The sequence below is a fragment of the Acomys minous genome, assembly GCF_964271855.1.
Source record: "Acomys minous genome assembly, chromosome: 6".
Taxonomy (NCBI): domain Eukaryota; kingdom Metazoa; phylum Chordata; class Mammalia; order Rodentia; family Muridae; genus Acomys; species Acomys minous.
Genome location: NC_140487.1, coordinates 30,760,974 through 30,788,832, shown reverse-complemented (window position 1 = coordinate 30,788,832; position 27,859 = coordinate 30,760,974). Strand labels below are relative to the sequence as shown.

Sequence of the window (27,859 nt, the reverse complement as noted above, 5' to 3'; positions counted from 1 at the left end):
AGATGCATATAAATGTGTGTGTGTGTGTGCGTGTGTGCACATACATGCACACACGTACAGTTTTCCTATGTAGTTGCACCACTTGAGGATATGCTTCTCTCCAAGAGCCATGGTCTATTTACCAGAAACCCCTGCACCAGGCATGAGAAACCACCTTTGGAGTTGTTGGTAAGGAGAGTCCAAAAGACTCCAAAATTATTATTAGCTTACTGCTATTACTCTGAATTGCCTTCAAGAAGTTGTAGGTAAGTCCCTATATTTGAAAGTACCATGCATTTTGGACCCAGGATGCAGGAATTGATGGATCTGCCCTAAAACCCTTGTCCTGAGAACTAGCTTTAGGATACTAGAAGGAGCTATGCAAGCTGACAAAGAAGGAATATAACTAATAAGTCCTACCGGGCTGTCATGCATACAAACAATAGTGACCAGCATACGATAACTCTGATGGTAGCTGTCTAACTGCATTTAAGGCCTGCTAAACATGAAGAAAATCATGCCTGGTACTGTAAACATAGCCAGCTACCCAAGGCTGGTGATTTCGCACAGATCTTAGAGAATAACTTACTGTGGCCATTTTTCTAAAGCGAATATAATTCTTACGTGCAGTCTAAATAATTAGACACACATAAGGCTAGCTCTTACCGCTCGTCAAAGGGGCTTCTCTTTGAAGCAGAAGGAAGAAAGGCATTACAGAAAGATGCAACTGGTGAAAATACAGAGAACAATTATATTAATTCATTTTTAACACAATTTCAACACCTAGATTTCAGAGAACATAACAGGAGAGGGGACGGGAAAGAGTTTAAGAACCAAGAAGAGCGAGCTGGTGAGAATATCTTTTAGATAAGACAAGAAAGCGGCATCCATGAAGTCTCAACAATATGGCTGCCTAAACAAGACCTGGATGATAAAAACACCAGCTGCCATGTCAATGGGGATGGGTTAAATCTCATGGGATTTTACCTCTGGATGAAGAGTTTCAGACTGCCACGAGAGGGAAACTTAGTCTTCCCTGAGAAAGAATCCCATAGATGGTTATCCAATGCCAGTAATCAACCCAAAATACATACGAATACAAGCAACACTAACAGATCCAGCACTTATGTTACATATTTGTGTGTGTCCATGTGTCTGTATGTGTGTGTGTGGATATAAAATAGTAATACTTAAAGAAAAGACAATGAATTTGTGAAGGAACAAAGGAGAGGGAAAATGAGAGAGATTGGACAGATTGGGAACAAAGAAAAATGATGCAATTATATTTTAATTAAATAAAAAATAAATTTAAAAATCATAAGTAAATATCTAATTTTGAGATAAAAAAAACAAATGCACTTTTAATTACTTTTAAGATACCAGCATAATTTTCTTTCAATTATATTATCTGCTTGACTCTAATTTATTCATTTTGTTATCGTCTGTTTTTGATTTTGGAAAATGATGAATGGGATAAAAATAATCCATCACATATGGCTAGCCAATCCATGAAGACTCCTGATATGCGAAAACACCACCCCATATAATAAGCCTCATAGGTAGATAATCTGTATTCTCTTTACATAAACAAATCACTCAATATCCAAAGCAGGTTTCTATGTGTGTAACAAGAGCAGAAAACAAACATTTATTATAACTGGTATCGTGATCAACTATCATCATGTCATCTACCAAGTGAAATGCCAGGCGGATTAGCAATTCCAATGGGATATTTTTAAACAGTTTTAGATATATGGTTACTGTATACATAACTTTGCTGAAATTGTAGTATAGTTATGAGTTTTTCAATATAAGGTATGTAATTTCTCTATTCATTATATAAGGTAGCTGACACAGCAATATTGAATAACCGAGTTATAGCATGTCAGCTTTTTATTAAGCACATGATATACAATGGATTTGATGTGTGTAGTATATAAATTTACGTATGTATATCTATATATAAGATTAAATGATTTCTAGGTGTGAATTTATAACATAAGAGGATTATATAGGAAGCTAAGAATAAACACATATACACTCAAAATTTAACTGTTGGCTTGATAACATTATTCAGACATGTACACATGATAAGAAAGTACTGATCTTAGCTCCAACCGAGTAGCAAGACCTGGAAATTCTGTTCTGGCTGCTGTGATATGTACCTTCCCTGGTTTCCACTGGTCTACTGCTATTCTGACCATGCAGAACGAAGCAAAAATCAAAATTCTGTTTTTAGGACAAAGATGCTTTTTATGAAATGATGAATATCTGCTTCTCATGAGGTCAATACCCCTCTTTAGTATGCAGACCGTCTCCTAAACAGCTCCCCAGCTCTGCACTCTCTGTTCCCCTTTACTTGGGAACATTTGAAAACTCCTCAAGTCTATGAGTGCCACTATTGCACTGAGTCATACACAATCACAAAGGAGCACAGTCCTGTGTGGGAAGAAAGGGACTGCTGGTAAAAGGAAAAGTAAATCCGCCATCTGTGCAGTAGGGAGTGGACAGCTGCATGCCAAAGCATGCTTTCTGTAGCAGCCGATGCGTCATTCAGCCTGGCTGAAACCACAGAGCTTTTGGACACAATAGTGTCAACAAAGAAAATTTGAAAAAATAGGGTTAATGGACAAAGTTGCTCATAATACTAAGAGGAGCCTAGATAAAAAGGCCTCCTGTCTTTTTCTCAAGGAAAGAAGAAATATGCAGAAGAACAATTGTGCCCATATTGAGCTATTTTATTTTTGTATAAAATATTATTCCTAAATTATTTTCTGATCTTAAAGAAATTACATAATGTTCTCTAATATCAGATTTCCCACATCAGAGCCAAAGTCTATATGTGACGTGAAAAACACTGGTACAAGACCTGACACTGAATCTGAGTATGTGTTTCCAACCTTTGTTCCCAGTTCCTCATTTTTATAAAACCACAAGAAATATGTTTATTACAGAGATAGAATAATAACCTCTTTAGCATATTTCAATTTTAGGATTTATCTCTCTATATATTTACTAATCTCTACATAGTTATCTTTTTGCCACATATATGCATATGTATATCATATACATATGTATATATATATATATGTATGTATAACAGAAATCATTGTATATAATATAATTATATTGAACTTTGAATCAGGTGACCAGGATCTTTCAGTAGAAGCACCTGATAAGCGCGTGAAGAACAAGCAATACAGAGTAAACATCTTACCAAATGACCACGCCGCATTAAGTCAGCTTTTTCAAATCAAAGCGTGTTTCACTCTGTACAACATGATGCTATTACGGTCATTTGATCATTTCCTCAGGGCACGTCATAAACACAAAGTAAATTTCTGTATTTTCCTTCTTTCTCTTTTGCTTGAGACAAGGTATCCCTATGCAGTCCTGGCTGGTGTCGAACTACTCACAGAGATCTGCTTGCTTAGGCCTCTCAAAGCCATATATGAATGTGCTGTCACCTCTCTTCTCCTCCCAAGAAAGTCTTTCGCACACAGAAGCATGTAATACTAAGGACTAAATGTGAGATGACACTGGAAGCACCAAAGAAAGTGCAATTTCAGGATCAACATAGTCTAATGGAGTATTAACAAAAGTAAAAGGCCCTTTAACCTTCTTCCCTACTTGAATCCCTGAAAAGAAATTATGCTTGAAAAACTAGTTTCTTTTTAATTAAAAAATTATTCTCTAGTCATCTACGATGAAAGGTCAATACTCCAAAATCTATTCTAGACCTTTGCTAGTAGAAGTCAGGTTTTAGTATGTAACCCAGTAACATCACAGATACAGCCAAAGTATTTTAAGATTTTTTTGTTTTCCTTTTCCATTAGAGAAATATCTTGTGGTTTGACTTTCACTTATAACTTTGTTGGTTAATTTCTCAAGCAGGTTGATAAATATGATGAAGAGCTGACATCGACATTAATTCTTAGAGTCCACACTGAAAAACAGAGTTCCTAATAGATGTAAATTGCATTTCTGTGTTCTAAGTCAACTTTATGTGGGCTTAGTCAGCATTCTTACTGTTTCCTAAGATCTGACATCTTACTTTTGGGTCTATCAACTTTAGCCATACAGACCTTTTCATCTTATTTTCAACAGTGTAAGGCTAGACATATATTTCAAATATGAATAATTTATTCATTTCACTTTACCTCACAAATCTTGACAAAATGATAGAAACCTTGTGACTGCAACAACAATAAAAAAAGGCTGTTGACAAACAGGGCAGAGGGAACGGGACAAACATAGTAAGTCTTTAAGGACTAATTTGTGTGGTGGTGCTTGGAACTTTAAAGTTTGCACATTTATGAGCCTAGCTTTCTCTCCCTTTAATCCTATTCTAACTATTTACTTGGCACTGTAGTATGCTCGTCCAAAGGTGCTAGGGACACAGTGATAAATAGAATAGGATCTCCTTCCTAAGAGCATTTCCAGTAACTGTTGAATAGTCCGAAACCAGCCTATTCGGAACAGGGTGTATTTCAGATTTCAGCTTTCTATGTCTTCCAGACTATATAATGTTTGCTATATATACAAAAGCATTTCCTGTGGGTGGAACCCCACTCTGGACATGAAATAAATGCTACATGTGCTCCCTTTAACTCGCACTGCTGGCTCACTCAGGAATTTAAGTTTTATTCCTTCTCAAGTATCTGAGGGGCACTGAAGGCCAGATACAGTAGTTTTACAATCAAGTTTAGTTGGTTAGGGGATAAGATCTTTTTTAGATCAAGATAAAGGAGTTAAGTTATTACAGTTGAGATAGGATAGATATTGAATTTCATTCAGAAATTTAGACCCAACAAGACAGGAAAGACATTTACTTAAATCTGGACTAATACAAACAGCCAAACCACTATGAGTGTAACATTTAGAGATCTCATGGTTGTCACATGGTTCTCCCTGCTGTATGTAGTTTGTTTTATACATGTGTTACAAAATAAATGTATTTTTTAAGTAAAATAAAAAAATAAAAGGTGTGTGCCACTACGCCCAGCTTATTTTCCTTTACTTGTAATGACAAATATTAAATATAACTATTTAAATGTACAATGATCTTACAAAGAACATCAGAGACCAAAATTGCCCTCTGGCTGAACAGAAGGGAAATCTAATAGTACAATGAAGGCCTCTATGTAAACAGCCCCCACAGTCTAGTACTATTTAAATAAAACTGTCAAGCGCACAGTAGTGATTACAAGCTATTTCTGGCCCTAAAGTTAGGGTGGTTTGGCTTCAGAGGAGCGATAATATTATAAGATGATTTAATGGAGAAATAAAAACACCAGCTTGCTCTGATCCAATATTAGGCATACTTTCTGTGTCCTTTATTAGCATTTTATTTATTGCTTTGCTATTACAATAAGACAGGGAAATTTATCCTGAGTTTAAAATAAAGTTTCATTGTGTCAAGGTTTATTAACAAACTCACATGTATTAGAAGAAAGCTTTTATTCACAACTATCTTAGCCATACATAAGATATCCTAGGAGAAAAAAAAAAATAAGTCAGTTTACTATAAACAGAGATTAAAGGATTTGGAAAGAGAAGCAATAAGAAATACAGGTTGCCTCATCAAACCCATAGGGCAAAAAATTAATAAGCAGGAGAGAAAGAAGACTGGGGATCTGTAAGATAGCCAGGCTTGAAGGGAGGATGGCTCCGTGAGTTCCAAGGTTCAAACTCAGTTACTTCCTCAGGTTCGATGACAGTGCTTTTACTCACTAAGCTGTCTCACAGGCTTGGTTTCATTTTTTTTTTTAATTGAATACATTTTCATCAACATTTAGTCTCTAAGACCATGACATTTTGATGTGGGGGATCTGCTTTAGCCACAGGAATCACTGATATATTTTGGATATCACTAGAATATCCACTAGGCTTTCTTTAGTCTAGAAATCAGGCGAGTAAATTACTATTCATCATGTTACTGCTACTAGATGCTTTTAGGTTTGTACTCAGCTAAAATTCTTATTACTGAAGGAACAATTTATTCACTAAAAAAAAATTAACATTTCAAGCAAAACACCACACATATTTGAATTCTTTACTTGCTACTTAAAAAAAATATATTTTTGCCTTCCTATATTGGCTTAAGTTTCTACACAAAGGTCAAGGTTCAGTCTGTGCCTGGGTTAATTTTATGCACGACTTTGTGTCTTCTTGATTGATGCTTGCTGAAGGTGAGCCCAGATCACTGTCTGGTGTCACCTCAGGTTGTCTTGGCTATTATGAGAAAACTACTTTATGTCTGTATTAGCCACTGCATTGGATACACAGTCATCTTTTCCCTTGGTCCCTTCCTGGTGTCCCTGGAAAATTCATAAGACGTTGTTAAAAAAAAAAAACTCTACTCTGCCTTTTAGGAATCCACTGACCTGCTGCATGATACTGGCTAAGGGTTGGGTTTCCATCACAACGAATGAAATGTCCATGAACTTTCCAAACATGATAACATTGGTCTCTGTACTATTTTAAACTCATGCGGCCTTTCTGTTTTGATAAAATTATTTCATTCATTTCAATAAGATTAGCAGGACAGTGATTTTTTTAAGAGTTATACAGAATGGGTTATTTTCTGTATCATGCTAGATTGAATTGAGGCCAGAAATGATAAATTATACAATATTAATCTGATAAAACAATTACTAGGAAATTGAATATAAAAAAAAAGATCAAGGGCCAAGAAAGAATCCTATGGAAGGATAAGTGATGGGGGTGGGGTGACAGCAAAGAACAGAGCTGCCATCTAAAAGAAAATTCTCTCTATGTCACATGGTAGCATGCTCACACAGCTTGTCAGTGTGCTACAGTAGGCAGTTGGAGTGAGAGAAGCCTGCCTTTCCATAGCAACTGGCAGATTGTTAGCACGTGGGCCTGTGCGGTTCCCTAGATGACCATCCCCAACCCCTGTGGCCTCTGTATGTAAGGGTCAAAATATGGGTAAGGTTCGAGTAACAAGAATTGGGATGAGAAGCGGCAAAGATCTTCAGGGGTTTCCATGGTGTCTTTATCAGAGTGGTCAGCTCTTAACATATGAGGGAGAAAGCTATGTCTCGGGCATCCAGCACTGAACAAAACCACAAGGGCAAGGCAAGCCTGAAAATGTGTTTTCTCTCTAAGCCTGCTGATGGCCACACCTTCATCAGGAAGGGTTGAGAGAGGTTTCGCTAGAAGGTATGTGCGTCCTTCACTGGGAACAAGGAGAGCTTGTTCTATAACGGGTCTCAGTGCCATATACTGACAAAACTTGTTATTCTACCTTAAAGAGAACAGACAAGGGCCTAGTCTACAAGGTTCCTCCCTGTTTGTCACATAGCCTAATCACAGTAATGATACCCTGTCACACTTGGCACATTTTGCCGAGCCAAAGCAAGTTACAAGTTGTGCTCATTAGAAGGGAGTGAATAGCACAAGGAAACAAGTGCGGCAAGGGTTTTAGAGTCTGTTTCCTCAAAAGTTGCATTTTAGATGACCCGCAAAGGAAATGACATGAAGTTCCCTAGAGAGGTGAATGGCTATCCAAACTGTGACAGGTCTAGGATATCATGTAGCTGTCAGCATAAAAAGAACAGGCTCTTGATATGTATAATGATTTCCATTGATCAAAGGAATTTATGCTACATGAACAAAACTGATGCAAGTTCACCTTCTATATGACTCAAATAAAATATCAAACTTATAATCATGAAAATCTGATTAGTCGATGGTGGCCAGTGCCTGGAGGGTGATTTAGATTTTTTGGGTTATAATCACATCAGTAGAGGTGATTACTTTATTATGAATGGGTAAAATTTTAAAATAAATGAGACATAAAGTTAGATATAAATAAGGTTACATTAATAGTGAAAGTTTGGAGAAAGCAATGAAATGCTCATATACTCTTGTATTTCTGAAAGTAACAAGCAGGAAGAGGTCTTAACTCAAGACATTGCATCCAACTGAATATATTTAAACCATTTTGCTAATTTCCTTAAAGAGAATGATTATTTTATTGTGCACTACTTTTGGTATATGGAGTTTGCACCTTTAGCATAATCAGGAAGGTAAATTTATTCTTTCAAATTACCTTGATACCCTTCTCCATTTATTCATTAAATTCTTGGTATATTTTTGGATTTTTCAAAAATTTAATGTATTAATGCTTATGGCTCTTTATAATTAAATCTTCATTTTGTGAGATACATTTTAAGCAATTTGTTATGAATTATCAAAAATAGGTTTATTAAAACATTCAAATTTCCCAAAGCATATAAATAGTTTCCTTTCCCTTTTTGAACCTGATTTTCATCTCTGTTTAAATGATTTATGTTACCTCCTCTAGGAAATTTTAGATTTAGTGGTATTTTGTTTTTTTGTTTGAGCCAATTAATAGCAGAGGGCAGTAAAGAGCAGTGAGAAGTTGTAGTGAAAATGTAGGTGTTAGAAACTGGGCAACACCAGAAATCTACTGACTCATAAGACTCTTCAGACCACAGGCCAGTAGTTCTGTGTGACAGTAAAGGCAGAAAAAGCAATTGAGACAAGACACAGAGAGGGCGACACAGCAGAGTCATAGAGTGACACCACAGTGACAATAACTTCATGAATACAAAGGACGGGGTATAGGAGTGCCCTTGTTCACAATGAATAGTGAAGTGGAAGAGAGACCAGTATTAAGAAGAGAGGTAAAACTAGAAGCAAGAGTAAAAAATCAGGGTAAAATCAAATATTTAGGAGAAAGGTGGCACACAGCAGACCCTTTTCTCAAGTGTGCACAGATGCACACATAGACATGTGCACACGTGCATACACACACACACACACACACACACACACACACACAGAGTTAATGGTGAAACAAGGAATAGGAAGCAGAAGCCTGAACTGAATTGCATCTTTTCAGTCTCAAAGCTTGTATTTTTCGGCTGCATTAACCTACCGTCGCCCACCATTTTAGAACAGTGCAATTTGAACGGTGTCTCTTAATCCAACTGAGATTTGTTGAGAGTACACACTGATAGAATTCCCCTGAACTTTAGGGCTTAACATTTTATTCAAGAAATAAGACTGAATCCGAACATAATAAATAACCTGCTCAGAATACCAATTCAAATATTTCAGATGTATGAGAATCTGGATGGATACATAAAACCACATTTATCTTAGAAGTATACATAGTTGTTTCTGGGCTTAAGAGAAAAATGAACATCAAAGCCTCTTTATTCATTCTAAATGCAAAAAAAAAAAAAGCTATTTAGGAAGCAGGATGCAAAATGAGGACCAGCCTGCTCTCCATGGCACCTTATAATGACGTGAGTGCCAAGAATGTGGACAAGAAGTCAACTTAATACAATGCACATTAGCAAAGACACAAGTGCCTGGCAGAAAACGCTCATCGCTGCAGCAGGACATTGAGTGTTGTCCATGACCTCTGCGTTGTCTTTAAGAAAGTCAAGTGATAGGCAGGACTCACAGAGTAGCCCTCTCTCCCTATTGAATTCATCCGCATCTCTTCAGCGATTGAACACAAACACAACACAACACAAACAACATAGAAGAAACTATATGTACACAGAATATGAGACTTAGTACAACAAGTGAGTAAGAACAGAGTCAGTGACATTGAAAATGGCTTTTACTTTTCGTTTGAGAAAAAAAATTACCTGAGCAAGTTCTGTATGCTATCCTGGAATAAGCAAGTCATTTGAGTTTGGTAGCTATTTAATTACTGCACCAAGTTTTCCTCCCTGAACACCTGTTCTATATCACGTCTTTCATTTGTGACAGTATGTGATTTAGTTTAGAATTTTTACCTGACGACACTAATAGGACTCAAGTTGGTGGTAAGGAACCAGTATTGCTCATCCACCTGATATTATTCAAATTTCTTAGGAAAAATGTAATTGAAAATAAGAAAGTTTCACAACAGTAGAATGTGACCCTTTTATAAGCACTGTCTTCAAACGAATGGTCAACACTGTTAATATCTTAATACTTCTTTGCAGTCTAATTAAAATATTAATTTATCTGAAATTTTCAAGATAAAGTAATAAAGCTAAGACAAAACCCCCATTACAATATTCATTGTGAAATGAAAAGAAACATCACGCTGTCAAAGTATTTACTATAAAGTAGAAAACACAATGTACAAAGGAGAACAATTAGAAATTGAGATAAGAGTAAGTCCTTGGCATGCGCTACTTTCGTTCACATGCGGAAAGTTCCTACTGTTTCTTTGCACAGTGCTAGCATTGTAAAGTCTCCACTGTTTGCTGCAGTCATGGGTCCTCTTACAAAGAAAAATTCTACAATATATAAGAGGTCTTAAGGAAGGTTAAGTAAAATGCACACCTCAAAATAATAAATACTATTGTTCTAATCACTAGAAGATATGTGATCTAACTAGATTTTAATATTCATGTTTCATGGTTGTATTGATTTTTGTATGCATTTAGAAATGTAATTAGAAGCACTGATGGTATAAAGACAATATTATTGAATACTTGTAATATCCCCAATTAAATTATAGATACCCTCGAGGTGTTTTTAATCCTAAACTTACATTCAGAGTTACATAACATATGTTATTAGGGGCTTCCCTCCATAGTGAGCAATTCAAATAACATGACTGGAAAATACTGTTCTAATATTTTATTTATCGTTTATTTGGTGAGGGGTTGAGGGAGAGATCAGGGAGGGGGAGTGAGTGGAGAGGGAGAGAGAGCCAGAGAGAGAGAGAGAGAGAGAGAGAGAGAGAGAGAGAGAGAGAGAGAGAGGGAAGGAGGGAGGGAGGGAGGGAGGGAGAGAGAGAGAGAGAGAGAGAGAGACAGAGACAGAGACAGAGACAGAGACAGAGAGACAGAGAGACAAAGAGACAAAGAGACAGAGAGAGAGAGCAAGCTCATTTCAATGCATGCATGTGGTGGTTAGAAGACAACATGTGGGATTCACTTGTCTGTTTTCACTGTGTGGGTACCAAGGACTTATGCTGGGATCTTCTGCCTGGAAGAAAGTGCCATCACACCAGCTCAATACTGCTTTAATTTCCACTCCCTGTTCCTATATTACCAGCAACACCTTATGCATGACCACATTGCTCATTTTCATTATTCCCTATCATATTTTTTTATTAATTTATTCTTGTTACATCTCAATGGTTATCCCATCCCTTGTATCCTCCCATTCTTCCCTCCCTCCCATTTTCCCCTTATTCCCCTCCTCTATGACTGTTCCTGAGGGGGATTACCTCCCTCTGTATATGCTCATAGGGTATCAAGTCTCTTCCCGTTACCCTCTTGTCCTTCCTCTGAGTGCCACCAGGTCTCCCCCTCCAGGGGACATGGTCAAATATGAGGCACCAGAGTATGTGAGAAAGTCATATCCCACTCTCCACTCAACTGTGGAGACTGTTCTGACCATTGGCTAGATCTATCCTCACCTAGTTTTCTTCTCTGTTTTAAAAGTGCTTGTGATGAGAAGTACGTTTCACAGAGTACCTTCTGCGTGTTGGCCACAGCACTAGATACGCGACATTTGCTCTTCCATAAACTGCCTCCCCAACAACATCATTTGGCAAATGTCAAACAGCCCTTAAACATTAAACTGAAGTCTTCAAAAGTGACTTGAAGAACTTAAGCCTTAGCACTGGAAAATGTGCCCATTGTTCTTAGTCTTTACAAATTAAAAATCAGTGTGATATCACTAGAAACCGAACACAATGCTGATATCACTAGAACCCCAGCAAGATGCTGAGAGTAAAGAGACTGGGAACGTGGAACATGGAGGGATAGGCAAATGTAGCCACTGCCAAGAGTGTGCCATTGACTACAAAAGTTGGTGAGTATACAATGACTAAAAATCATCTGGTGATATTTCCAGAAGCCCAGGATAGTCACCTTCTATGACCTAGCAACTGTGTTCCTAGAATAGACTCAGCAAAAGCACAGCCATGTCCGCAAAACACAAGGACAAGACTGCTCAGAGCAGCAAAATGATGGCGCAACTCTGAATGACACTCAAGGTCAGGAAAAGAAGGGATGGTAAACACGTTGAAGTGTATCCAGTACAAAATGCTGTACAGCAATAGTACGTGGCCTGTGGTTATACAGCCTGAAGAAGTCTCAGTATATTATTGAGCTAAAGAAGGTGAACTGGAGAGTGTAATTAACACATGCTGCCCTATATACATAAGGAATCACTCAAGGTGATGGCACAGAGGCTGCTTGCTGGGACAGTGAAGGAAAGAGTATAATATTGTGAGGCCCTGGGTGGGTACTTCCTGGTCTAATGTTGCTTAAAAGATATTTTGAAAATTTGAAACCTCTTCACAGGCACTTAAAAGGAATCTGTATCTTTTTATTCATACATTTAAGAATTTAATTGACAATGAACAACAACAACAAAAATGTATCTGTTCTTTGTGACCTTAAAATTTATATTCTAAAGACCGAAATGTAAAGTAAATGTTTATTATGTTACTACCAAAGCTTTCCAAGAGTAAGACAAAATCTATATAAGAAAAAATTATATGGAGAAGATTCATATTTTATTATTACTTTTTTACGTTTTATATGTATTTCAGCTAATTTTTCCAAATAAGGCAAGACCAAGAACAAAATAATCCACCAAATTTAACCAAAGCTGTATGTATTTTTTTTTAAAAAAAATTAAACTTGAACTTCTCAAGAATACCACATAATTATTAAAATGTAAAAGCCATCACAATTCACTCACTCATTCATCTCATAGTTAGCAGCTAAATACTAGATAAGAAAGTACTTAAAGGTTTTAAAGCTTATTGTCCTTCTAATGCTTACGTCACAAATGTCAATGTCACTCAGAGCCAGGTGGGGATGAAAACTGAGGCTGGAGTAAGCTTTTGTTGTGGGAACAGTGGAGCCCCTCGACTATTGGTACATTGTGAAGCTCAGGCCTCTGTGTGGGGAGTGTGGCGACAAGCATTGGGCTCCCACTGATCTTTTCATGCGGGTCCAATGGAAATCACAATTTACTATGTGAACCCAACCGTTTTCTGAATGTACGCTCTGTAAAAAGCAAACAAACAAGAAACACTGCCTGCAACAAATAGGGCACATCTGTGAGCTGAGTTAGGCATATGGCTGCCAGCTTATCCAGTCTGAGACATAATGCTTGCTGGGCAGCAGCCATGAGCACTCTCTTGGCCTTCTGATGCCCAAGCTACACAAACACCACTCTTCCCCTGGCTCACTGTCACCTCAGGATTTACTGTTTCAGAATAATTCACTTGTTTAAGTACACTGTCGTTTATTTATGCATCCCATGAAATACTAGGCAGCCATTTACATGATTGAAGTAGAAATCTATCTCCTGCTTCATGCATGTGGGTCTGCCCAAGAGATCTTTGGAGTGATGGTAAGGCAGTCCGATGTAGGAGTGCCTATGAGGAGGCAAGTATGGTGCACTTTCATATTTTTGTTTATTGACTCTTTCCATGCATTCATTATTTAGGATAAATATTTTTTTTTCTTACAACAGAGCTCACTGTTTCCCTAGTACTTGGCCTGCTACTTCGTTAATTAGCTGAACAGTCCAGGTTCAGCATAAACCTCCTTTGCACCCCCATTTTCCAGTGGTGAGCAGGAAGGCTGGTGAGCTGCCCAGGCACCATTCTTACTTCTCTTTGAAGTCTCAGAGCACAGGCTCATGGCACAGCCAGGAGGCCTCATACTGATTGGCTCACTACACAGAGGATATGCAAAGTGGGAGACTGCCGCCATAGTAACAAGATACCCATTCACAGGCAAGACCTAGCAGGAGGAACCCTGTTTTCCTTTCCCCAGAAAATAATTTAACCAGCTTTCCACTGGCGAGATCAACAGCAGCTGAACGTGTCAAGGAACCATCTCTTGTTTGACACATTTTAACGCAACCTTGGGGATTGTAAAGATCACATAAATAACAGATTATATGTTTCAGCCATGCTCTGCTTATTTTTTAACGAAAAATGTCTTGTGATTTTATATACGAGCAGCAAATGAAACAATACAGTGAGTAACTGGTATTGCAATACAGAACATGTATAACTTCTTTTAAAATAATGATTTACTGTCTGAGTCTTCAAGTTGAACCTTACAACCAACATATATTGATATGAGGAGATTTGATATGCCCACTAGAAAAAAATTAGTTTTTCTTATACAGGACTAATCTTACAGCATTTATGTTTGCTAGCTGCTAACTTACTGTAATTTCCTCTCCTGCATATAACATTTATTATCTATTCCAATGTACAGCACAGTCTACTTTAGAAATAGATCACTAAATGAACACCATATTTATTACTCTTAATCCATATTGCATTTTTTAGCCAAACTTACACATAGACACATAGATACTACCTATTCTGGAGAGCAAAAGTTCATAGAGTGAGCTCAAAATAAAATATAATTTGATTAATACTCATTATTATATATAGGTCTATCACTTATTTCAAATGAAAATGTAAGAAAGTATGAACACTTTAAATTAATAAACCAATTCCCATATATCATCTAGTGCCAAGAAAATATTTCTGTTTTATATACCTGTACCAATATATAATCAACGCAATCTCATATAAGTTTTAATTTAGCTATTTTTGTTAAGCAAATAATAGTTTACTATCAGCTCACTTCTGAATAGCCTGCTTCCCTTCCTTTGTGTGAGACCTGATAGGCTGTGGTCATGTGGTGGAGAAGGAGGTCCCCTTCTATCAGAGGTCTAGTGGAAGAGAATAGGATAGGAGAGGTAGGGAAGAGTGGGACGGGAAGATACAAGTGTGGGGCTAATAACCAGGATGTAATCTGAATAAATTATAATAAAAATTACATAAATTATAATAAACATTGTAGATGGTATAGCCTTTGAGGACCGGGATTGGCCTGCATGCACACCAGAAACACTACCCTTGCTGAGGACTCCACCATTCCTGGTTCTTTGTACTTCAGCAGTGAAAAAATAAAAAAATAAATTAAAAAGCCAGGCATGGTGGCACATGCCTTTAATCTCAGCACTCCGGAGGCAGAGCAGGTGGATCGCTGTGAGTTCGAGGCCAGCCAGATCTACAAAGCAAGTCTAGGACAGCCAAGGCTACATACACAGAGAAACCCAAAACCCAAAAACCCAAAAAAATTGTAGCTGAAAACAAAAATAACTTAATATCTAAAAATAATATAAAGATATCAATGTTTTAAATACAAGTGCATATTTTCATAGAACTACATTATTAGGTCAGCTAATGGCAACAGTAATTAACAAGTTACCTTTAACTACAGATCTTTATTTTTCAACCCATCACCATAACTTTTATCTAAACAAAGAAAAGTAAATGGATCTAACAGAAACACATCAAAAGAATAAGTTTGGAATATTTTGTGGGTTTAGAAGCAATAGACAATAATAAATTTGCTAAATCAAGATGGACACAGTTCTTTATAAAATGCAAAAATATTAAATGCAAGTCTACACTGATCTCAGTTGTTTAAAATAAAATCCTTGTTTCAGATAAATAATGTTAATGACAACTTTTGAAAACTTATAAACTGTTATAAAACTTTATTCATATTGCATTATGGTTTTCACTGTGTACTATAAACAGAAAAGATTAATATATTAAGAAATAATCATTGGTGAAACACCAGTGAGAAGAACAAACCTAATTAAAGTGCCAAATTCCTAGCTATGATTCCACATGGTTGTAATCCTAGACCTCAGGAACCTGTTGTAAAAAGGCCATAAATTCTGGGCCAGCCTGACCTACATATCAGCATGCTGATAAGTTTAATTCTGATACATTGGTATAGAGTTCTAATTGAAGATTATTCTTCACACACATTATATATATGTGAGTGTATATATAATATATATACTTTAATATGAAGTATTGTACCCATCAACTCAATTATAATACAAAGTTTACTTCCAATGCTTTGAAAGTGCTATTGCAGGCTATTTAGGAATATTTAGTAATACAAGTTAGTTGTTAGTTAATAAAGTCTTGGTTATATCAATTTTTAGTCTATTTTTATCACAAGAATATACAACTTAGGTTTAACAGATAGATATGATTCTAGTCTTCAAAAACCTCAGAGACCTACAGAATATGGCATTTAAAGATGTTTTTATTATTTTAAAGATTCTTTTACAATAAGATACGCTAATTCCTGGCAACATTCAGCGTCAAAGAAGATGATGAGCATCAAAGAACCTCCTCTGGAGATGGCTTTAAATGTGGCAAACCAGTAATTGGGCAAAATGTCCTCATTTCTGCCACAGACAGAATTCTGCCTAGAAATAGGCAAGCTTGGATACAGGTAGAGTTTACAGCCAAACTCTGACAAGACAGGTAAGCAAGACCCCAATAGTTCCTGCCTCACAAATATATCTGTCACATAATACTTAGCCAGAAAGCTGAAGATGATGCTCTAATGCTACAGAGAGTTTTGGGTGACTGTTTAGGCAATAAACTCTCTCTCTCTCTCTCTCTCTCTCTCTCTCTCTCTCTCTCTCTCTCTCTCTCTTTCTCTTTATTTATTTACTTTTTTTCTTTGGAAGCTGTTAACCTCTACTTCCTCTTTACTCAGTTAATTAACTATATTCCTCCTCAAGTCTCTGATAGGGTTGAAGACAAGATAGTTTAGTTTCACAATTAAGCTTTGTTGCTTAGGAGTTAAGATATTTTTTAGATTTAGATAGATATTTTAAGTTTATAGAGAAGAGATATGACAGATACTCATTTACATTCAGAATTTTAGACTCACCAAGATAAGAAAATGTTTTCTTCAAAGTTGCCAAATAAAAATAGCCGAAAGACTATGAAAGTAGCATTAATATAATTCCTGATTGTTTCATGGTTCTTGTATAGGTAGTTTATTGTGTATATTATTGTGTAATAATATTTATATATATATAAAGAAAGAAAAACAAAACAAAACCAATAAACACAGAACACAGAAAGCTCCCTCAACAAAAAAAAATCAAATAAATAATGAAGCAAATAACACAATTTATGTACTTACAATACTCATGTTTTACAGTGATTTAGATACACATTCTTGCCGTCTCCATTAAAATCCAGTTTCCAACATTAGGAGAAATACAAGATAATTTACAACATGACTAGTTATGAAGACTATACACAACCATGAAAAGAAATGTTTTACACTCTAGAAGGTTCAAATACACTCTGGCAAGAATGCCAGTTGAGTATTATCTCTACCATATTTTCCAATATATTTGTTCTCTTCTGGAGGTAGGCATATAGCCCTGAGGATTGCAAAGCTAATAACACACAAACTTAAATAGCTGAGCTGCTGTTCTCCACAGGAGGGAAAGTTATCAAAATCACATGCTGAAATTCCTAAAGTTCATTTTTAATTTTCTTTGGTGCAAAATACATTTGCATGACTAATTTAGTCTGCATATTTAAAAAGTGATATAAATAAGCTTTAAATAAAATTACACTGAAAAAAAAATACATGCTATACTTATAAAACATGGCAGAAGTCTACAATTTAAAAATATATGCCCTTAAGGACAATCAAAATTTCCCATATATGGGTATACAAATTGTGGAGGGGGCCAATATAGACATCCCATAACCTTCATCAAACTTGTAAGGAGGAATGCAACTTCCCCTTAAAAGAAAAAGAGATCTGAGTAAGTTCAGAAAAAGATTTACTTCTTTTCAAGTCCTTCATTATGTGTGTTTGCTATTTTTCCCCAGAAACTTTGAAACCAACTGCATTAATCAAACCTTCTCTTTGTCCATAAAAGATGAAAAGAACAGGTGTAAGATGGGAACATTGCCAGTGGCAGGCAGAATTTCCACACACAGGTTAGAATGCTCTGGGAAAGTCCCTTCCTTGGTGTGCGGTGGGTGGATCCTGTGAAATGTCTGGGAATCCCTACCTGGTCTATTATTACTTCTTGTTGCAGAGGAGATAGGAAAGTCAGTCCACTGAGTAATTCTCACTGCATGACTTCCTCTGACTGACCCAAGAGAAGTGTGCTCCCATGCTACAATAGAGCCTGCTCACCATGGAACTGCTATGTCCTCTCTCAGAGGAGGCAAGCCATCAAATGCATAGAGACTTCACTATTAGAACTTAAAATAAAATGATGTCAGTATCAACACAAACATGACCCAAGACTCCAGAACCTGGGCAACGCCTTCGCCACCTGGGAAACCTGAGCAGAGGACCCATCTGGGCAGCACCTGGTGTCCCTATGAAAACTATGCCATAAATACATGGCTTTCTTTTTTACAAGTAACTACAGTTTTAATAGTTTGTTATGTAAAATGGAAAGCTCATACCAATAGAAACGCACTGACACCATCGTGCTAAAGACAATATTCAAAGAAAGCTTTTATGTGTTGAAAGCATTTTAGTTTTTCAAGAATCTCAAGGCCTTTGCCACTTACTCACAAATTCATGTAATATATCAGAAGCTCTGCTTTTTTCCTGTGTTAGCTCTATATTCATGGCAGTTTCCATTTTGAGAACAGATTACATCTAGACATACATATATGGTTTATGTAATACATTGCATTTGTCCAGAGGCATTTATTCTAGTCATTACAAATTCCCAATGACAACGAAGCAATCAGGTAGGAAAGCACAGTCAGTCTCGTCAACACCTATTGCAATTGCTTCTACCTGCTGCACGTGTGCCAGTCCTTCTTACTGCCATAAACCACAGCAAAGAGCCGAGAAGACCTAATGGCAAGAGAAACAAGGCTTACTGGCAGGGAAAAAAACCTCACCATTTTAGAAAAGCAGCTGAAACTCTCAGCAGCTTTGCTGAATCAATCTTTAAGTGCTCGCAAGGGCTTTGGAGGAAGGACGCAGAAACAGGAGCCTCCGAGTTACAAAGGCCCTATTGCTCCAAGGAGCTTGTCTAAGAAAGGGGTATGGAAAGTTATGGGGAAAGTAATATTCAGACTAAAAGAGCAGGATTAAGAACCAGGAGAATATTTACATATATAAATGGCCACAAATTGGAACATTCATAAACCAAAAGAGTGGTGAGTCCTACATTGTGAAGGTAGACGTCTCTATTGAGTGCTACTGCTCTTTTAAAAGTTTGGCAAAACTAACTTTGTACTAAGTAAGTAACAGAAAAAGGTTCTAGATGAATCAAGTAACAATGCTACAAGAAAATCAAACATGAAACATAGACACAGATGACAGTAGCTGATCAAAAGACAGCACAAAATGTATAGAAATATATATAACTTAGTATTTACATAAAAGCAGAAATTGGAAAAATGGTAGTAGTAAAAACAACAATGTGGAGCAAATTATGAATTCATCAAGACACAGCATGACAGAATAAAGAAAGATGTAGAAAGAAAGAGAAAAATAAAAATAAATAAATAAGTTAAAGGAGTACTAGCACAGAAAAAATAAATGACCACAGAAGACAAAGGCACAAAGGAGGGAATATTAGACCTTGTGAGGAAAGGACAGAATAAAAAAAAGGTTAAAGTATTAGTTAGCAGTTCACTTGTTTAAAAAAAAAAAAGACAGTGATACATTGTTAAAAGACAAAGACATTATTTTACCTGTATGGATATTTTGTCTGCATGTGTGTCTGCACAGCACCCATAGCTGAAGCCTGTGAAGGCCAGCAGCCATCTTTGGATACCCTGGACTAGAGTTACAGGGTGCTTGTTAATCACAATCTGTAACTGTACCTAGGTCCTCCAGAAGAACAGCCGCTGATCACCGCCACTAAGTTATCACAGCGGTCCCAAGTAAGTCAAGGTTTATATTTCTTGTACTTCCTGTACTTAAATAATGCATTAATTAAAAGGTAAAGGTAAAAACTACAAAGCCAGGAAAAATATAAAAGGGATTCAAGAGCAGCTTGGCCTGTCCTTTGGTCTGGAAGGCCAGGGTCCATGTGCACAGTACAGTGAGCGGCCATCACTCTTGCATATCTCTGAGTCACTCCTGGTGTAGTGCTGCACAGCAATGCTGTGAAGCTTTCAGCATGACAATCACGCCACCATTCTCTATAGCTCCCTTCTCTTGTTTCCCTGCCAGCCTTTCCCCTTCCTCCTTCCATATCATCTTCATTTGCATTCTTCCTCTGTCAACTCCCAAACTCTGGTGTGCCTGTTGCCACTATTTCAGCCACATCTGGCTTCCAGTAGCCCACACTGCTCTCCCTGCAGTGTTGATTGGTGAGATTTCCCCCATGAACATCATCGTGATCTTCGTTTCTCCTGAATATGCATTTATACCAACGTCCTCATACCAAATCCCTACTCGGTCTGTGTCCATGGCTATTCATGAGACATTCTACAAGTGAGAGATGAACTAAAACTGAAGGTGGATAGCAGAGTTTCAGGAACAACCATCATTTCTCCCTAGAGAATTTAATAATTAAATCTGTGTTAATAAATCCATTCTGGCTAACTCAATTATTTATATGACTGTAAATGAGAATGAGAAGAAGAAGAAGAAGAAGAAGAAGAAGAAGAAAAAACTAAGAAATTCTGTGTATCTGTCACATCCTCAAAGAAGTCTACTATTTGCATAGTTGAATGTTTCTTTGCTAAATGATGTATCTCTCCCAGATTAACAAGAAATTCAACTGGAGCTGCTTTTAATTCCCATTTTTCTGCAACATTTAAATAAAAATTATATACAGTCTGTTGGTGATCAGTCCTTCACTTTAGCCCCACAGGCAAGTCTTTGCTACTACAGCAAGGCTATGATCTCTGAAATGTCTCTCTTCCCTTCACCTTTTCATGCTTAAATTAGTACAAATTAAAGTCATGTTGGCTGAGTACTTTGCTCAAAATACCATCTTCTCTGTTTTGACTTCAGAAATGTTCAAGTTCTCCCATGTGCCACTGAGATGTTCCATCAGCCTTCCTCCGCTGTTATTTCCTGCTACCCTTCCTATCACCCCAGTCACATATTTGTAAGTACATCCCATAATGAGCCTCTGGGAGCTATTTAATTTACATATTTTTCTTGACTCTGATGATTGTTGACTTTCATTTACTTGAATAGTGCTCCAGGCTTCGAAATGGTGCTTTGGGACTAGATTCCTCACTGCTCTTGTTAGCACACAACTACACATTCCTCTTACGAGGCGTAGCGTCTTCATATTGGACTACATGGCATCAGATATCCAACGCTATCATATTTAGCTGCTAAAACAACTATAATTTGATTCAGGGTATGGTGGTGCAAGCCTTTAACCCCAGTACTCGGGAGGTAGAGGCAGGTTGATCTCTGTGAGTTCAAGGCCATCCTGGTCTACAAAGAGTCCAGGACAGCCAGAGCTCTGTGTAACAGAGAAACTGTGTCTCAAAAACAAACAAACAAAACAAAAAACCTGTCATTTGTATTAGAATAACTTTTCCACAGTGATTAAAGTAAGGGTAAAACTTTAACAGAAACTATTCAGATGCATTGGAAATTAATAAAGAACAGTGTGAAGACTTTTTCTCTTGAGAAACCACCTAGTTCATATAGAGGTGAATAGTGAGTGCCAGTGTATGAGACTTATTGAGAAATCACCAGCAAAGGCTTAAAATGTTCACTCAGCTGGCAAATGAGGGAGGATTCTAAACCTTGAGATTGGACCCTGGGATTTCTATGCCCTCTGAATGGATCAGGTTCTAAATCTTTCAAAATATTGAATTGTATATGTGAGCAGACTCTGACCCATGGCTGCAAAGCTAGAAACACTGACAGCTATGACTTCAAATTCAGCTATGACATGAATTTATAATCCTTAGCACTTAGTGAAGCGGAAAAGGTTAGTAGCAGGGTGGTGACTCCAAGAAGGACCTCTTGAGTGATCTGTGTTTATGTTACTGATTTGTTAGACAACAAGGAAAAGAAAGCTTTCAACTGGTTCTCAGCATTTGTTCTTGGAAAACAAACACAACCCTCTTGGGTGAAATGACGTTCCGCCACACAAGCCTGATGACTGGACTTCAGTTCCTAGAATCCTCATGACGGTAGCAGGAGAGAAAAGCGACTGACTGAAAGTGAAGGGAACCAGTGACCTGGGAGATGCTAGCAAGAAGTGAAACAGATACATAAACGCGCTGAAGCCTCTGCAGGAAGAACCACGAGACTGACTGCAACAGAAATGTTTTTCAAAGAAATTCTTTTGTAAAACATAAACATATGTGATACATGAACTTCATGTATTGGCAGCCTCAGAAATTTTGCTATGCTTTTGCGAAAGACCTCTACACTTAGAGGTACATTTCAGATCACCTGCTGAAAAACAAAGACTGACACTACTTAAAAAAAGAAAGCCGTTGGAAGCAAGTTAGCATCAATGTGAATAAAAGCAATGTTTATATAAAAAAAGTATTAACTAGTACAAGTGCTACCTGAAAGAAGCATTAATATAAATGAATGGTGTTCTATATTATATGGTTGTCAGATATGTTTTATAGTCACTATTTCATTTTTATAAATGGGATGTAAGCATCAAATGCCTTAGCTATGATATATGTATATATATATATTATATATATACACGCATTGATAAAAATCAAGAAATATATATTCAATTATGTATTCTCATTTAAATAAAAGGCAACAATTCATGAAATCAGAATTTGTTTTGTGCACTGCTGAAGGAAATTATGATGAAACATGCTATAAAGTATGTGCAAGACAAAGGAGAGCTCACTGGGCTTACAGGCACCAGATACATGGCTAAGCTTTGAGCCTCCTTGTTGGTAAACATTAACTTCTTAAAAATAGTGGTGGAATTTGTAATCATTGCTATATAGGTCCATATTGCCTGATGTAGGTTTGTTGGGGGATAAGATGCAAGGCTTTCTACCCTGAGATTTATCTTCTATTACTTTGAAATCTTTCCCTCTGCTATGTTTCTCACCTCATGGAAAGAACATAATTATAAATTCAAAAAGCTTTACGTGTTATTTGTAAAGTACAACATGCACCATTTTATTTAAATTCTATCTTTCTTTGTTTATGTGTATCTGTTTCTAAATCTTTCTGTATATACACAAAACATATAAATATATATATATATATTTGAGTTTGAGTTTGATGAATTCATTATTAAAACACATATAAGAGCACTGTTGACAACACACATTGGTGTTACACAATATGTTTCAAGTGACAAAATAAGCAGATAAAATTGTTTGGTGAATAAATACACAGAAGGTTAATTAGTTCAGAGATTGACAGTTGACAGGGATTTTAAAGACACTGAGAGATCAATCCTCTGTAGCAAGCACACTAAATAAATATGACGCAATGGCTTTATCTTTCCTGACGGAAATACAAACGTCTTTTTTTAGAATAGATTTCTTACCTCTGAATGGTACCCAACTCTGATGAAGGCACAAAGTGGATCAAAGGCTCCCGTAGCACAGGTCAAAAGGTGTGTCCTGTTGTAGTGATGCAAAACTCGAACGTAATTGGCACACTCATTCTAAAGTAGAATCACAAAGGACACTCGTGGTTAGAATGAAAAAAAAATGTTTCCTTTCCTTTGCTGTCCCTCCTCCTAGAAAGTGAATCTGAATCTTAATTGGGAAAAGGGGGAAAGAGTAGAATAAGGAAGATAAGGACTTGGGAGAAAGGCGTTACAATGAGGGACACCAACTTTAATGAGCACTGAAGTGTGAAATACTTTTTATAACCTATAGTACTGCAAATCATTATTGCAGTATTCTATCACTATCGAGGAAATAAAAAAGGTTACAAATATATTCAATTATAATGACTCACACTCTATATACGCCTCATATAAGTAAAGTATACCCATGCTGCTATTTTTAAGAACAATATAAACAGTGAACCAGAATAAATTTAGAAAGCAAATATTAAGAAAAAAATCATTATTCTTAACTAAATATATGATGTATACTATAGGGCACTATAGAATTTTTTTAATAGTTTTAAATTTTTAACTGCCAAAAGTAATTCTGACAAAGACTGCACCATAATACCAAAATGCCATAATCCCCTGAAGTAACCATTAACAAGAACACATTATACAGAACACATAGTTTTTAAAAAAATAAAATAAAACTAGAAACTACTCCCTCAGTATAGAATTCTTTATTGGTACTAGAGAGTTAGGCAAAATAATATTTTTACCTCAAAATGTTAGTCACATAAGATGTAATTTTAATTTTTAAAATATATATAACTAACCACTAGAAATAATATTTGCTTGTAAAATTACTCTGAGGTTCTTGTTGCTAAAAAAAATGTTATAGTTCAAGGGTTAACTATTTTATCTATAAAAGTGGTATGTAAATATATTGAATTTGTGTGCCAGTTGGTGCTACTCCTCAGGTTGGCAGCAATAGGAGCCAAGAAACCACAGGTAGTGAGCCTGTGTGTGCTGCATCCCATAAACTGTGTTCACAAGACTAGGGTACAGACCATTTTCCTGAGAGTACTAGTTGGGCAACACTAGTTTTAAATTCAAGTGTACAGAGAGCAATATGTAACTCATTCGTTGTTGAATTCCCTCACAAGTCAAACACCAAGCCTGACACACAGAACTAGCTTGCCATTGTCCATCCTTCCACTTTTCAAAAATTCTTTTTTATTTATTAATGCATACACTTCTGAAAAATGAGAAAATTTACCCGAATAGCAATAACTTTTTAATAACTAACACTGTATCTTATTTTTTTTAAAATAATGAATTCATTTGAGCAAAAAGATGGGTTTCTTTATGAAATTTTTAAGATTATAGTAGAATCTGACTGTGCACACGGTGAAAATTTTCTGACCTCATATTTCTGGAAGCACTTGCTTTTTCTCTATTGACACTGTACTCCTGCCATTTTCACCCATTCTTGTCCACTTGTGCCTTCTTGCAGGTGACTCTCTTCCAAGATAGCCTATTTCTGTTCTTTTGCTGCAGGATTTTTGTATATTATCTATTTTATTTTTGTTATTATAATTTAATTAATTCATCTCTACCTTCCTTTTCCTCCTTCCAGACCATACCACATATCCTTCCTTGCTCTCTTTCAAATTCATCACCTCTTTTCTCATTAATTGATGTTACACACACACATATGCACACACACACACACACACACTTACTTTTCACGCACTGTCATTCCTCATGTATGTCTCATCCTGTATTTAGGCAGCCTCATCTCTTTCATACACATCCAAGACACACACACACACACACACACACACACACACACACACACACACACACACACACACCTTTCTTTACTCCTAAAGATTACCTTGAAATAAATATACACAACAATGATAAAATGAACAAATCAAGATTTCTCCCTTAAGTCTCCCTTGAAAGCTTACTGGGATGGAAAGACCAGCAAACTGACTGCCACACATGACTGGCTCATATTACTAAGCCCCGCAGTGAGAACTGCGTTACCGAGTACTTTGCCCAGGACACACATCTATCCATTCAACTTCCCACATACATTAACACTTTACTTAGTGTGTGACCCCATACAATTAATAGGATCTGACCGTGCAGACAAGGTCTTCTCTCCTCACATGGCTGGAAGTATCCGCTTTTTCTTCTATTGACTTACTGTGGCTTCGATGACAGAACCAACCAGACTACATTTTGACTCAGTTTAGCATAGCTTGACATGGGCTGAGAGTATCTTCAATTCTCAGCCTCGCAGTGCAGACTAAAGAAGAGTGTTGACTCACTCTTTGGCTATGCTCCAGTTGCAACAGAGAATTGGGAGTTACTAATAATGTGTTAATCATTTACATTTTTTTTTTTTTTTTAGCTTTCAAGGAAACACTTATGGCCTCTCTCCAAGCCATGTACTTCCTCAGGGATAAAGAACCACTCCTTACGCATGCAGGTCTCTCAGCCATGTCTCAGCGATGCAGGAGAAGAGTGAGTCTCACTCCTGTACCTATGGACTCCAGATTGAACTGGGATAGACTTGGCTTCTAACACCAGGGAAGAAACAAGGAGTACCGCAAAATGAGCTCAGTACTTTTCCTGCTTCATCTCCTCACACTTTGTGATCCCATTTTGTTTCTAAATTTCTAATTATTTCATCAAAGTAGAGCAAAATCTCTTTAAGAATCTGACTCATTTTATTCCCCTCAAATAGAAACCAGATTTCCTGTGATTAGTGTTTTCTCCCAAATAATCAGAATGTAAACATTAGCATAGGGAATTTATAAATCCAAGCTTATTAAAGTATAACAAAATAATAGCTTCATTGGGGATTGGATAGAAGGCTCAGCTGTTAAGAGGTCTAGAGAATCCAATGAATACTTTGGTCCTGGGAAGGCACTTGAGTGTATGTAGTGTACAGACATACATGTAAGCAAAACATCCATACACATAAGATAATAAAAAATGAATTAAAAAAAATATCTATGCTCCAGTCAGGATGGTACTCTGTTTTCTTTCAACTCCACACTGAAGTTAGTTTTGTAGAATAATGTGTTTATTCTTTATTTTCTCCTTTTATGGACAAAATTGTGTGTGTGTGTGTGTGTGTGTGTGTGTGTGTGTGTATGTGTGTGTGTGTCTTTGTAAAGAAACCAAAACCGTAATGATTCAGTTCTTTCTAGACACCCAAGAATAGAATCTATGGCTTGCTTAATCTACAATAAATGGTACTTACTGCGTCTTTTCCTTTCATGATGCATTCTTCGACTTTAACTGCTGTACTAGGCCAGTATATCTGAAATTGAAGATAGTGTATCATCAGGGCAACTGCATTTAGAAGTAAGCCTCACTAACATCCAGGTCATTTTCTTCTTCGATTCAATGCATTTCCATTTTTGTTCTACCTTCTGAGAAGATAAAAGTCTTATTTCCTTCAGATAATTTTTCTATGATGAAGAAACTTATCCATGAGCTATCACTTCCTCCTATTTATTTTTAGCAATCCTTAGTGTTTCAGGCAGTTTCTGTCACCTCAGAGAAGAATTTACAAAATATTCCTTCCGCTTTGTCAAAAGCACTTTGCTGAGACTAAAGAACACAATTTTTTTTCACAATGTCTACAGTATTACTACTATTAAAAATAATTTTCTTTAACATTATCTTTCTCCCCTTTTCTCCTTTCTTGCATAGACTACAGTATCAATTCACATTGGGGCCACAAATTGAATGGATAAATATAATTTAGCTTTCCTTTTGCATTATAAACCAGTACACAGAGATTTTAGCTTGTTACACTTCTTAAACCATGGATTATCATCATCAGTGGCCTGACCTGAAAGACTCACCCATCTCTCCCTTTTTAGTTATTTATTCAGTTTATTTCTTTCTTTTATCCTGGCCATCTTACTAACTTGTTACTGCATACGTTTTCCGTGCTTGTTTATATTTTTATGAAGTACTAGTATTGCTGTGGTGTACATATTTATAATTTATGTAATTATAGCTCCTCATCTTATATGTCTATGTGAGTAAGTCAAAATTGTGTGCCTCTTGTCAACCCTTTCAAATTCTCACAGTTCCATCCATATTCTAAGTAGAACTTTTCTACAAAAGCATTTTGAGAATCCAACTAAATATTAGATATTTCCTTTTATGTAACAGTTGGTCAACATGAAGAATGATAATTCCTGTTTAAAAATCCATTGTTTTTGCTGTTGTCTCCAAAAAAAAAAAAAATTCACAAGGCAGGCTGTAGTGGGCGTGCCTTGTGTAGCAAAGTCATTGCCAAGTTACTTCGGAGTCATGTCTCAGTGGAGCAGGTACTTGGTGACTGCTGCTGGTTGGCTTTCTTTCACCACTCAGCCTTCTAAGCAGTTTAGTTTTTGAGGTCTGATGCTTATCTTTGAACCCCGACCTATTTTTAAGTTTTTTTGCAATTACTCAGCACCAGGTGTTATTTACCTTTCAAAGTACATCA

At 36.6% G+C, this 27,859-nt stretch overlaps 1 protein-coding gene across 1 annotated transcript in view; it reads right to left on the bottom strand.

The window, feature by feature from the left end:
* Positions 1–27,859, bottom strand: part of SEMA3E (semaphorin 3E) — a 232,641-nt gene that overhangs the window by 58,888 nt on the left and 145,894 nt on the right. The window contains exons 3-4 of the mRNA XM_084785189.1: positions 26,618–26,677; positions 23,323–23,442 (exon numbers count right to left, since the gene is read on the bottom strand). Of these exons, the coding sequence (XP_084641315.1) occupies positions 23,323–23,442; positions 26,618–26,677 (180 nt within the window). The remainder of the gene's footprint in view (positions 1–23,322; positions 23,443–26,617; positions 26,678–27,859) is intronic.